The 14,326-nt window shown below is 40.4% G+C and overlaps 1 protein-coding gene across 1 annotated transcript; it reads right to left on the minus strand.

Moving 5' to 3' along the window:
• Positions 1 to 795: 795 nt before the first annotated feature.
• On the minus strand, positions 796 to 14,182 carry ints7 (integrator complex subunit 7). The gene is made up of 20 exons (XM_084376879.1): positions 13,993 to 14,182; positions 13,706 to 13,835; positions 12,005 to 12,151; positions 11,746 to 11,883; positions 11,597 to 11,643; positions 10,884 to 11,083; positions 9,525 to 9,647; positions 9,330 to 9,447; positions 9,073 to 9,207; positions 8,832 to 8,929; positions 8,118 to 8,357; positions 7,752 to 7,889; positions 6,094 to 6,300; positions 5,650 to 5,844; positions 4,621 to 4,724; positions 3,974 to 4,042; positions 3,337 to 3,469; positions 1,585 to 1,683; positions 1,273 to 1,458; positions 796 to 1,173 (listed from the first exon to the last, which is right to left on the minus strand). Exons 1-20 carry the CDS (start codon positions 14,084 to 14,086, stop codon positions 886 to 888), a joined length of 2,889 nt encoding a protein of 962 aa, XP_084233005.1. The 5' UTR covers positions 14,087 to 14,182; the 3' UTR covers positions 796 to 885.
• Between the last annotated feature and the right edge of the window lie 144 nt (positions 14,183 to 14,326).

Below are 14,326 nucleotides of genomic sequence, written 5' to 3' on the forward strand. Positions count from 1 at the left end.
AAACCATTTACCCTTTATTTTGAAACCCAGGTACGGAAGCTGTGTCGTTCCTCTCTCTCACTTGACGCTCTTGAGTTCACCTGACGCCAGATTCCAGCCATTAAGTGCGCAGGCTCTCTGATGTCAAGTGCTGATGGTTACACTATCTATTAACAAGAAACTGATTTTCTAATGTCGCTGTGACTAATTCTGAAATCATCTGGACTCGTTCCCGGCAGGAAGCTGTTTTCTGATGGCATCATCAGTGTGGGTGCGTGAGTTCATCGTTTCAATCAATGTATTTTGTTACTTTTGTATTTTTGGCATCATTGTTAAAGCAGGTTCAGATGATTTAGAGCTAGTGTCATAAATGTTGGGGGAAATAACATGTAAAGCACAATATTGTTGTTCAGTATGGTGCTTTTAAATATTAAAGTGTAGGAATTAAAAGTCTAAATTTAACATTGTGAATCAGACAAGTGTGGAATAGACATCAGAGGGATGTTAGTGCTTTACAGACAATGATGTCCAGTTAATGACTATAGTCTGCCCCCTGATGGCCCTTTATGTCATTACACCTTAAGTAGTAGATGACAGTAAATCCAAGGACGTTCAACACTGAATGGCCCTTGAGATTAAAGCAGGCGTGAAATACTATTAGATTAAGAGTAGGGGCAGGGATTTTTCTTCTGGGCGACCTCCATGCTGAAAATCATTACCTAAGGGTTACACTGAAGGCCAATAATGTGCACACTGATCTTGTGTCCTTTACACCTGATCAACATCATTTTGGAAGGATTACACTCAAAGGCAGCATCAAAATTAAATCTGGCTTTTTAATCACAGAGAAAATATTTACATATTCAGTTTCAGGTCAAAGTACACAAGCTAAAACTGTTAAAGCATCTAGAAGCGGGCATAGGCACTCCTCTGAGGAGCAGGCTGAGCTCCAGCCTGCTGCTGCTGCAGCTGATGGCGGAGCTGCTGGGAGTAAGGATCCTCCAGGGACTTGACAGACACTGTCGTCTTGGGTCCCGTCTTCCACTCGATGCCACTCTCGTCCACCACGGAGGCCTCCACGGTGACGGTGTGAGTGCCCAGGATGGAGAAATTCAGCAAGAACTGGGTGCTGAAATAGTCGTTGTGGGGTTCGACCCGCTGCTCGATCTCATTGGTTTTAGTGTCGAGAGGAACCTAAAAAAACAAATATGGAAGTGTAAGAATCAACTGAGCAGCAACACAGCCACAAATTAAAGAACCAACGTGATCTGTGGATAAAAACAGTGTGTATACCTTGAAGTCGGGTCCTGTCTTGCTCTGGAGAACTGAGGTGACATTGAGGCAGACCGACTGAATCTTCCTGAAGAGTCCCGGAGTCGAACCATGCTGCACCACCCCCTCCACCTTCAGAGTCAGCTGCTGACTGTTCTGCACTGGGATCGGTTCACTTGGCGTTCGTGGGGAAGGAGAGAGGGCAAGCTGGACAAATACAAGACATAACCGAGTCAGCCTTAGAGCTAAAGAAGGAATGTCGCACGTAGCTGCAAATGTAATGTATGTCACTATGATCATCAACTTAAGTGGTTTTAAAATGATTCACTGTACCTTAATGCTTGTCGACTGGAGCTTTTGGAAGAAATACCTCTGGAAAGACAGCGGGACCTTGAGCAAAGCTATGACAGCGTCACAGAGACAACCTGTATGCTGCAAAACAATTACAGCAAACAAAACAAAAATTGTTATAATTGAAATCATTTTCTGTTGCTCACTTCCAATTTTTGTTGTTTTCCATGGTATGAAAAATGACGATTATCACATCATGTACATTTGCTAATCTATGATATTGACTTCTACCACATTAGTGTTATTAAGAAATACATGTATTTTAAGTTATCCTCAAGAATCATGTCCGTCAGGCCATCTCATACTGGCTAATTCTGTCCATATGCTTTAAAAACTCATGTCAAGTGGAGTTTCTCAGCCTATTCGTGGCATCATGCATGTCTTGTTTGAGCATTCATGGGCTCCACAGCAATTGTGATTACACCATCACGTTCTGCAGCACTGATTCACAAAGGAAACCCACGCAGTTTCTTCATAGTTGTAGCCAAGCTACTTAAGTTGTTCATGTTGAATGGACTGTTCTGCTCTGAAAAAAGTCACTTTTGCTTCAATGTCCTCTGTTATGATTTCATAACCTTTTTATCTACTTTCTGAGCTTTTTTTGGACACCTCATGGACGTCATACAAATATGATTACACCTATTTTTCCACTTAAAAACAGCAAGATCATCTGAATAAAAATTACTGGCTGTCCCTCAAACCAGCTGTAAAATCCAAGGTGACCGAGCTTTTTAAGCTGTGGCAGCCAAACGCTCTCCCCTTAATGTTTGTGATCTCTACATTAGAGAACCTGCTCCATATTATTTATTACCTTTTATTTGGTGTTACTTCTTTGTTGGTTTTGTGTGTCTCTGCCCTCATTTCTTTTGTTGCAGTGATTTTAACTGCTCAGCCTGAGCTATTTGCCATTGCTATTTTTTTTTACATCTATATATTGCTTATTAATTATGTTTTTAATCATAAATATATAAACTATTTGCATCTTAACATACTTACTGGGATGATATTATAATAAATGTCTGTGACTTGCTTAGGAAAGGTCAGGTATAGACAAAAACTCATATGGAAGTCTTAAATAACCAAGCATATTTTAAAATAAAAAAATAAACTTCCTGAGGTTCGTCTGAATCTATAGTTAAAAACAAACACCCCATTTTGACCCTGGTAAATTAATCAATTCTCAGACAAAGCACATGTTAAATTAGGACTTTAAGTGAACCAGACTGAAAGGTAAGGTTCTCCTGGATCAAATGACGTATTGGCACTTGATGCCGACTGCTAGAATAGGGGGTCAGGTGCCCAGAACATTTTTCTACGTCTTTGAAGGTTAATTGTTTCAACCATTTTTCAAGCAAAAATGTCAAACATTTGCCAGTTTCAGCTTCTTAAATGTCAGGATTTGCCGCTTTCCTTTGTTATTCATGATAGAGTGACTGAACAGCATTTTGAAGACGTCACTTTGGGCACTTTGGGAAATTGTGATGCATTTATCACAATAATAAAAAAATATTCTAGACAAAATGCTCAATTGATTAATGGTGACAATAATCGTTAGTTGTCGTTAAGATGCACATACAGGTATGAGTTTAGAAAACATCTAAAACAAAGTAAAGAAAATAATTGAAAAAGGCATGTAGCAGCAGTCGCTGGCTAATCTGGACACATTCAAGCTAAACTGTAGCACAAGTAATTTAGCAGACGCTGTTATCACAAGGTGTTCTCTATGAATCTCACCAGACATGAGACAGGAGGGTGCTTCTTGGCGAGGCCCTCCACTTCCTCCAACACCCGACTGAAGACCGACATCATCCGTCGCTCATATTCGCTCTCTGTCTGGACTGACCCCAAGGTGCCGTACTCCTGAAAACTAGATTACAGAGAGAGAGAGAGACAATCTGTTACAGTCAAACGTCTGCCAGGAGAATGCCTTCTGGGGATGTGTGTTATTGTAAAACACCCTCAATAAAAAACACTCTAGTACAGGGTACAGCGAGGAACCTTTTTATTAAATTAAATAAGCTGCATTTATATTCATTAAGGTGTCATCTATGTCAAAAGTGCATCTTACAAAAAAGCTACATTATAATATAGTTAAGCGTGATTACATTCCTTGACAAACTCAATATGATGCATTTAATCTAAGTTGACATTGTTCCTCATACTTTACTGCCACAGACAACCTACGTTTTCTCAAATGTCAAACCAAGCAGATAAATAAAAAGTACAAGTCATTATACTCCGCTGCATTCTTCTCAAAAGTTCAGGAATCACACAAGATTAAATCTAGTATTAATTTAATTTAATCTTTCTCCCGAAGCACCAAACAAATACATACAAATCCCATTGTTCCACCTTCCATAACGGCTCTCACCTGGTTGCCTGTGGGTCCAGTATAAGCGCTTCAATTACATGTGAGACGAGCAGACAGCTCTGTTGTTGTCTGAGCAGACAGTTAAAGACAAATAACAAAACATCTGAAGTCATAATGGACATTGTTTGAAACATACATACCTTTCATAGATTTTTGAGGCATAAGCAGTCCACGTGAGACAGCTTGAACTACACTGTTTGTCCTCTATCCCCTCATCTCACTAGTCAACAGATAGTCCCTCCATTTTCTTCTTTCCTCTTTAATTCTATTTAAATATTTGTAAAATCTTGTACAGACATCTGGGCTGATATTGAATTGTTATATGCTGTTTCCTTTATCTGCTTTTTCAAAATTAATAAAAGTGACAAAAACAAAGCAGATTGGGTTTGTAGGTTGTTTTTTCATTTTACTATTCTTCCTTTCTGTTACTGTGATGTCTTCTATTGGACATGCATACTGCTGCTACTCATATGAGAGTGATTGTCTCTCTCCTTCTGTTGCTCTGTATCCAACTGTCATTAAAAAGAAAAACTTGTTCACAAAAAAAGGACAAATGACTGACATTAGAGGAGAAAGACATGACAGAAGAGAAAAAAGGCCGAAAGAGAAGACCAAGTGGGATGTGACTGAGGCACGTGTAAGGATACAGCTCCACATTGCGAAGGGTGGCGTAATCAGCGTCAAACGACGACTGGTGTAGATCAGAGTAGCGAGCTGCGAGACTTCTGAACTCATCCATGCACACCTTCATCTGAAAAAAAGTACAACAACAGTGACTTGACAGTTAAAGAGGGAGATTTCTGGGGTATGCCATAGCTCACAGTAAAATAAATAAACTGTAAAAACGTAAAACAAAAAGTGATCGAAAGTTACCATCTAAAGTTTTACATCACAAAGAAATAATTAAAAAAAAGGAAAGGATAAAATGATTGAGGACAACAGTGGAATGGAGGATGAGGAAATGAAACAGGAGGCAAATGTCAATAAAGGGAAAAGTCTCACGCCGAGTCCATTCTGCAAACTGAGCAGAACGGAGGACTGGAGCGAGTGCAGGAACGAGTGACACACATCAGGCAGGCATGATGGCTCGTACGCCCACAACTACCTCTGTTTTGGGTTGCCAGGTACCACGACCCACATCCCAAAAGAGACTGAGACACTCTCATTTGATGAAATTGGGAGATCAACGAGAGAAACTACTTATCAGGAGCACATCAGGAGACTTTCATGAAAATCAAGAGTGTTGGCAAGTATGGTACAGATGTGTGAGGTAGCTTTAATGTGTCATCATGGGTATTAGGATGAGTTAGGTTCATCTACAATTTGCCAACAGCTAAGTGCAAGTACAAAGTATAAATGTAAAAAGACTATTAGGTTAGGTGTCGATTTTGAGATCTGTAACATCAGAAATGTAGACTTTCACGCAGAAGTGCATGACTCATTATGACAGAAAGAAGTTAAAAGATGGATTCATGAAATTGGTTCATGTTTGTGGTAATTAAGATCTCACAAAGTCAAACTTAAGACTATTTAATGACTTTTAAGATCTAACATTTATAAAATTGTATTTAAAACATTCAGACACCCTGAACCTGAAGCCTTGAAAGAAAAAGACCAATTCCCTGCAGGCAGGCCGGCACAGACCTGCTCTAACTGTGAGACTTTCAGTGTTTTACCTGCATGGCAATGCGGCCGCACCGCTGCAGGTCATTGCCCGAGGTGAGGGCGATGGTGGTGGCGATGGCAGGAGGAGGGCTGGTCTTTAGGCTGTTGCAGGTACAGATGAGCTGCGACAAGGCTTGCAGGGTGTCGATCCGAAGCTTAATGAACTCGCATTGGAATGTAAGCGGGCTCAATGGTGTGCTGGCGGCCTGGAGAGAGAGGATAAATCAGATAACAGCACATTAACATTATTGCTTAAAGAGCAACACAGGTAATAAGATACAGTCAGGTATTAGGTGAGTTACTCCATTAACAGTCTGAGATGCTACAAAAGCAGCTTCAATAGCAACACTTTCCAGACTGAGCATCAGCAGCTCTAAGCATCCATCTGTCATTGTTGAAGGAGGAGGAATCTTATTAATGATTTTTGACATGCAGACGCCTGACAGTGAACTGACCGTGAGGGATGCGATGCCCTTTTGGTAGGAGCGCAGGGCATCTGCGATGGCGCTCATGGCCCCACTGTAGTCTCCATCCTCCACATGACTCAAGCACTGCTCTGCCTGGGAAAACTCTTTCAGGCTGTTCAGCCAGAAGTAGAAGTGCTCTGATGCAACACGGGTCCGCAGACTCTGGTACAGCTCGCTTGAGAACTCATGGCAGCCCTGCAGATTAATGATAACATTTCATCATTGTGACACGTCCAGAAGGACTCCATCAAGGTCAACTGGACCTGCTTTAGATTCTTGAGGACGTGCCGTCGCTCATTGATTAGGCTTCTTCAGTTCATGTGACAGTTTTTAAATCAAACAAATAGATGCTGCTGCCTCGGTTCACCTTTACCAGCTCTGCGACAGACTTAAGGGCTAAGCTATTTTAGAGCATGGGCCTTTATTTTAATCTTTGTGGATCAAATAGAAGTGAAACAGACTACAGAGTACAGCTGAAGGGTAATTCAGATAATTTTAAACTGGGCAACGTTTGACATATTTCAGGTGTAAATGACCAATAGGTAGAAAAAGTTTTGGAATTGGTCTGATAGATATCCTCTGTTGGCAGCAGTGGGTGCAATGTAATCCTTTGGTGCAAAGTCAAAGTAGGTCCATTCGAACTGCTTGTTTTTGCCAAGGCTCAGATTGTTAGAAGTGTTTGACAGCATTACAGAAACGATCCCTACACCGATAGACCTTTCTGTAAAAGATTAACATACTTTTGGTTTAACCAGAAACAGCCGTTAAATAGTTTCTTTTCAATACCACCAGACTCCATTGACAAAAACACTCATTTTACCTTGTAGAGCACAGGAGTTGCTGAAGTGCTTGTTTTTCCACTGGCAGGCTCAGATTGTTAGTAAGTGTCTGACGTCATTATGGAAAGGATCCCTACACCAACAGACACGTTTGTAAAAGAGGAAGACACTTTTGTTAAGCCGTTAAGTCGTTCTATTCAATGCCACCAGACTCCATTGACAAAAACACTAATTTTACTTGGCAGAACACAGGAGTTGCTGGTCTACCGCTGCCTCATTCGGTTAGTTAGGTTGTGTTATTTTCTTTTTTAAACACATTAGTTGTCAATTCTTGAATAGCATGTTAAAACAATAGACACACAATAACCCAAACAAACCAACCAACAGAGGCAGAAGTAGACAGCAACTCCCATGTTCTGCGAGGTAAAAGTTATGTTTTTGTCAATGGAGTCAGGTGGCTTTGAGGAGAGTGCTGTATCTCTTGTTGCTAGTTCAACAAAAAGGGAACTCTTTAACAAAAGGTTTGATGTCTTTGGAGATCCTTTCCATAATGATGTGGGACACTCAGAATATCAATCTGAGCTCATCAGTGACAAAAAAAAACACTTTTAGTGGACATACTTTGCATTGTGCAGTTAGCCCAAAGGATTACGTCGCAGTCATTGCCTACAGCGTTGTAATGGACCAATTCAAAAACTTCTTGTATCTATGAGTCATTTAGGGCCCAAAAATATGTAAATATAGGGTTTAAAAATACCAGAATTAAACATAGAAACATAGAAGACAACTTCATATCAGCCCACACACCCACCAACATGCAATCAAAAGTATCTTATGTCCTGGTCACGTAGAATCAGAGGAGATTACCATGCGTGAGGCCTGTCGTGCGATGCGGTACACCGTCCAGCCATTAGCGACGTTCTCCAGCTGCTGTTTGATGACAGTCTTCACCTCAGCTGAGAGAGACGACTGGCTAGCAACAAAAATCACTGTTGCCAAGGAAACCTGCAGATTGTTAAAATCCAAATTCAGAGAAATGCAAGGGCAATAAAACATGGATAGAAAAAAAGTATTTTTAAACTGAATGCAGTGTCAGCTATTCTAACATTGATTTTCCCTTAGAACATAGATATAAAACAACTACTGTCTAAATGTAATGTATATGCTCTTGTGAGCCTCTAACTCAAGCTACATATGTGAGAGCTTTAGTTTAGCTGAGGTCTCATCTCTCACCAGAAGCTCCTGCTGCTTGTCAGTGGAGGAGTGACTGGCCACTCTGTAGAGATCCACCAGATCTCCCAACATGCCGTCGCCCAACACTGGCAGGTGGGTGGCGATGGCTGCCAGAGCGTGGCACATGAGAACACGAGAGGAGTCACAGGATAAGTGGAGCTGGCCGAGCAGGAACTCCACAGCCGACTGGCTGAGATGGGGTCGGCTTTTCAGCAGTTTGACTAATGAGGTGAGGGCCGTCTAGGGTTGACACAAAAAGGGAAGAAGTCATCATGTAGATGAGGGTTGGTTGATGGTTAACCACGCCCTGATAAATAATCACAATGCCGTACAGTTCCTGGGGGTGGATAGCAGTAGAGTTGCATGTTTGACTTAAAGTAAGCTGCCGGCTAATGGACGTTTATAGTTTTCTATACTATGTGCTACAAACGAGGGTTTGGCAATAAGGCCCTAAAATTATATCAGATTACAACTGACAACAGATGTTGAGCTTCTCAACTCGCTCCTTCTGTTTGATTCGATTAAATAGGCCTGATGTTTTAAGCCCTTTTGATGTTACAGTTCTTGCACTTGTACTTGCACAACTGTTATCATTATGATATGGCACACCTCTACTACTGACATATTTGCACTGGTACCAAAAAATTGTTGAAATTGAATTATATATATTCCTCAATCCAAGCCCTAAGCCATGTGGTTATAATGTTGTCTTACTTTGAGTGTGGCCTGTGCACTGGAGCTGCTGTCCTGACTGCAAAGCATCAGAAGGGACTCCACTCCCAAAACCGTGTCCTGCTCCAACTGTACTATATCTGAGGAGAAATACACAGCGACACTTAGCCTTGGCACACACAGAGCAAAGATCAGTGGGGCTTAATGTGAGATCAATGGATTGATGAACAATTGGCATTTGAAGAGTCCCTAGAGTCCGAGGCCATTACTTGCTGTAACTAACCTTTTTCTGGACAGGAAATGGCGATGTTGGAGAGCACTATGACCCCATGAGCCGCCACTGCCAGGTTGCTGTGGTAACAGCATTCTTGCGCCAATTTAACCAGGTCAGTGAGCCGGGGGGGAACCGAGGAGCCACCTGAGGAGAACGTCGGAGAGGAATACAAATCAGCTCACGGTCGCTCCCTTCTTCACAATGCAAGTAACAGCAATGGAAATTCTTAAATACTTAAAGAAATTCATATTGTGAAGTGAACACACCTGTGATATTACTAAAATACTGCTTGATTGCAATTGTTCCAGAGAGGGTGGAGAGGACAGCCAACATCCCAAGCTTCAAACTGTTGTATGGGCTGGTCAAGGCGCACTCACACAGGGTCTGCAGAGATGAACATCATTAGATTTGAATGAACAAGAGGACAATCTTACAGTACAACCGTCAGCATTTGAAACTACCTGAGTGTTTTCTCTGATCCAAAGGTGAGGAGCCTTTTTAGCCAGGAGCTTTAGGTCATTAATTGCAAGTCTCTTCACAGCTTTTCTTGGGTCATCTTTCAAGTACTGAAGGAGGAGCTGCAGCTGTACAGATAGGAAAATAATCAATCATTGAGATTTTTTTAAAAAGGTACAGTGCAAATCTTAACAATAACAAAAAACTACAGTAGGTCTGTCTTACACATACAGATACAAAGAAGGATGCAGTCTCTCACAGATCTGTCATGTCATGTTGCTCTGAGCATGAACTTACATACTCTGCTCTGACCGGACAGACTGACGAATCATTTTGTTCATTTTTGCTGTTGCAAGTTTGTTTCCCAGAGTGCAGAATATCTTTGGTATTTTCTACCTTGCAGTAAGTGTTGTCGAAACAGTTTTCATGCAACACTCAGGCTTATGTTTACAATCTTCTTATATCTGTACTTTTGTTATCAAAATCGGTAAACATTCTGATATTTTTTTCGGTAAATATCTTGTGTGGCCAGTCCTCTTCCAGGTCATCATTGTAGAGAGGAGGTCGTGGACACCTCCACCTGCTCACTTGTCCTCCTGGATCCACACTTGTCACATATATTTTAGAATCTACTGGAATCAGATATTTTGTCATTGAAATCGGTTTATTTAGATTTCGTTGGTCTGTTCTATACACGTGACATCTATTGCTTGTCTGTCTGTTCTGGGAGAGGGATCCCTCCCTCTGGGGAGTTTTTCCTTACTGGAATCGCAGGTCTAAGGACAGTTGTACACTGTACAGATTGCTAAGTTCCCAAAAGCAATGTAATTTGTGATTTTGGGCTATATCAATTAAACTCACTTGACAAGTAGCGCAGACTAGTAAATAACTTTGTGTTTACATTTCCGCAGGCATTAAAGCGAGCAGGACTGGCTGTCGCAGCAAAACCGGACAAGCAGATGCACTGTGTGCAAATTCTGCCTCACAACTACTAACCGCATAAGTCGTTTTCGCCTGAAGCCAACGTCAGCAAACATAAAGAACAAGTGTTACAGCCAGTCCAGCTAATCAGCCAATGAATTAAGGAAGCGCTGTAAACTTTGCTGTTCAACTCTGAGAGGTGTGAGCAGCAGTTGTGTTCAAGATATTAACCACATTCAGGAAATGCTCCATCTTAGAGCTGCTATGTGAAAACACTATTTTTGTAATTTACAGCACTTGTGTAATTCACTGCAGAAGGACTTCTGTTTTGTTTATGTAATGTTTATATACTGAGGTGGGTCACACGGATACTGGTGATGAAAAAAAGTAGAATGTTGTAGTCTGAGGCCGGTGAAGATTCATACCTCTAGTTATGGGCCTACCTGCTTTGGGATATCGACGAGGGAGGAAGCAGCCAGCTGGGTGAAGGTGTGCAGGGTGACGATGACCATGGGGGTAGAGGGGTAAGAGCTGACCAGATGCTGCAGGAGCTCCCGGCTGCTCGAGGCCAAACTAGCATCATGATGCATGTGCTGCAGCATGGGGATCAACTTCAGCTTCAGCTCCACTGGAGTGTCTAAACCTGAGTTTGAGGCACAGATTGAGGAGAGAATATCTACTGAAGAGAAAGCTTTACCTGCATAATGAGGAATTAAAATGATTCGTAGATTGTGGAAAATATGCAGTTGGTATTTGATGGGTTTTGAATGCACAATTATTCCAGAGTTACAAGTTTCATTTTGATTTTCAAATGGCCTATGTGCACATCTTGCTTTGGGATGGCCTGTCCTACAATCCCAAAGCTTCAGTTTTTGACGAGTTGGGAAGCCCAGAGCGTCATTTTTGATGCTCTGGGCTTCCCAACTCGTCAAAAATCAACTATTATTGCAAATAGGACCTTTACTGCTCACTTGTTTCATGGCTTATTTGAAATGTTGTTTTAACTACAGCCTCTGTGGAAACATTCACAATGAATAATCCGGTTTCAGACCTTGATTTGTTTTTATAAAAAAATTTGGATTATTTCGAAAATGTACCAAATATTCAAAGCTTGAAAAAAGGTTGTCAGAAGAGGTAGAATTTTGTTTTGTTTTACCTTGAATCATTTCACTGACTTTGTTACAAATCCCAGCTGCAAAGTCTCTGAAAATCAGAAAACACACAAAACATATAAATTTTGTGTTATCCAGAACATCGTTCCATATTTATCCACTAAAGCTCAGGTGAAACAGCCGTTTTCCTTACTTTGACTGTGCAGAGAAGCTTGCAGCAGCAAATATGGCCGCCTCCACTTCTACATTGTCATGAGAATCCAGACTTTGGCGAATACTGTGGTGGGCATTCTTCCTCTCCGGGATGATGGAGGCCAAACTACCGAGCATCCTGAATAGAAGGAACAACAGGGACATTGTTTGTTTTAACGCTCAGATACTGTAACTGGAAAAGTACACACAGTCATATAAGCTGGTCTCTTCATTCTAAAAAAATACAGTCACATCGTTACCTCAGAGTGATGGCTCTGGCCACAGGGTCATTGCTATGTATGACTGAAAACACCCTTTTGACAAATTCGTCCACGTTGAGGATCTTTTCGAGATGTTTCTCACTCTGTTGAGTTACTTTCAGCACGCAGAGACGCAGGAAGTTGTTCCTGAAATCAGACAGACAAGATTTTATAAATCAAAGAGGTCTGTGCCACGGTTTCACCAATGACACAATTCAGACAGCTCAGGGTTCTTCCAGCATTGAAAGTGTAAAGTCAAGCACTTTCAAGGTGCCTAAAGCAAATATTTCCAGGCTCTCAAAGCTTTCACAATCGCATCTAAATTTTAATGATCGATACAACTGCAAAGTTGTTTACTTATTAACTTTGACTGTATATTTCGATCATAATTATTCGATTCTTGCTAAATTTTACATCAGGAGTGAACAAACAAACGATGAAAGGATCCATTAACTTCAAATATATTGTTTTTTGTATTTTGTATACAGTACTTTATTGTTCTTTTGTATATTGTATAGTATTTTATTGCTCTTATTGTTTCTATATCTGTAATGTATTTGTACTTGAATGTACCAGCTGCTATGGTAACCTAATTTCCCCTTGGGGATTAATAAAGTTTTCTTTCTATCTATCTATCTATCTATCTATCTATCTATCTATCACAAGATTTTGCCTTACATTAGTGATTTTGTAGATGAGACACCAAATTATGCTGAAAAGCAAGTATTTTTCAATGATTACATTCAAACGAATGCAATGTCCTATCCTTGAAAACACAACAGTTAAAATCAAGCATTGCAAGATCTTGTACACCTCCTGTGATCCCATCTTTTATTTAATTGAATATTTAAAATACTGCTCATGACAAGTTGACAGAGGACAAAATGTCCTCATATTGATAAACTGCTGAAAAACTATTCCAATTATAAATTACATGAGATACAGAAAAACAAGCAGCTGTTACCAGCTGTTGTCTGAGTTTTACTTGAAATGTAGGGTAAGGCTGCAGTAGTATTAATTGCAAGAGTGTTATAAAATAATTATTATTATTTTAATTATTACTATTATTATTATCTGACTAAAATTATTAAAGGAATGTAAAAAGAAGGGTGTTTTTTTCGGGTTGAACGAAGGCTTTATCATAATTTCACAAAACATTATGTCTAAACAGGCATCAAACTATATATAACTTTGGAATAAATATACATTTAATAACACTATTTATGGTAGAATTCAATACCGTAGACAGCAAAATTACACAGCAGGATAATGTTCATCTTTCATACCATTGTATACGGTGAAAACAGTACATTGCTGCAACCCTAGTTATCAGTGTATTAGGTACACCTTGTTAAAAGTTATGTAGTAAAATACATAAGTCCTGCAATAAATTCTTCCTTTATAAAGGTTATAATGTTCAGTTTTAGATAAAGCTGTTTAGGAGAGGCATCCAATCTTATTTTAGAGGTTGTGGTTAGTGTTGCTGTTGAAATATAATGAATATTATTGAGAGGCGTGTCTAAAATCAGGTTAGGATTCATTGGTGGGGTGTGAAGATTACATTACTTTGACTAGGTTTAACCAGTGATTGGACAACTTTGAGTTTGCCAGATATTAACAATCATCAGCATTTAGATACCATTAACATCCGGTCAACTGGCTGATCCAAAGTCCTAGTAACAAGTCATAAAGCACCCATACCCAAGTCTGAAGATGTCTGCCAGCTTGAGAAATGCAGAGTTGATGAGGATGGGAAAAGGGTACTTCTGAAACAGCTTGGGGAAGAGCACCACAGCCTCACACTGCTCCCCCAGCTTCCCCGACCTCAACCCTGGAATCAAAGCGTTTTCACTGGTCACAACAAAGCAGGCACGTCTCATATAATCAGTCAAATGTAGCAAATCCGACACATGGACAAGGCATACACAATCATTCGTACTACAACCGATGAGCAGTATGCTAATTTGTTAGCAAGCTAGCTAGCGCACCTTTGTCCAGCTCCATGAGAGCGGAGTTAGCGTCCAGTTCTTGTTCGCCATAACAAGCCTCTGACAAGAATGAACGTGCAGTTGAAAGCGACATGATGGTTTAGTTTTTTTTACTGGATAGAAGGCTTGACAGCACACGAGAGCTGTTAGCATTTCATTGTACAGGCGGTGAATACAACACACTTAAACCGGACGTTAAAGGACCACTGCTTCCGGTTGTAGGTCTTGGGTTTCACAATAAGAGGTTACTAAATAATTTGCTTAAAATAAGGAAATGTGCAATTTTTTGTTATTTGTACTTTTCTTGAGTATTCCCATTTTAAGATACTTTCTT

This window comes from Pagrus pagrus (assembly GCF_965226575.1).
Source record: "Pagrus pagrus genome assembly, chromosome: 16".
Lineage (NCBI taxonomy): Eukaryota > Metazoa > Chordata > Actinopteri > Spariformes > Sparidae > Pagrus > Pagrus pagrus.

What these genes read in the sequence shown, in the direction of transcription:
- ints7 (XM_084376879.1), bottom strand. Translation starts at nt 14,086, where the DNA reads ATGTCGCTTTCAACTGCACGTTCATTCTTGTCAGAGGCTTGTTATGGC. An exon ending in AGCTTCTCTGCACAGTCAAA is followed by an intron (nt 11,644 to 11,745) that starts GTAAGGAAAACG and finishes TCTGATTTTCAG; the next exon opens with AGACTTTGCAGCTGGGATTT. An exon ending in AGTCAGTGAAATGATTCAAG is followed by an intron (nt 11,084 to 11,596) that starts GTAAAACAAAAC and finishes CCTCAAACTCAG; the next exon opens with GTTTAGACACTCCAGTGGAG.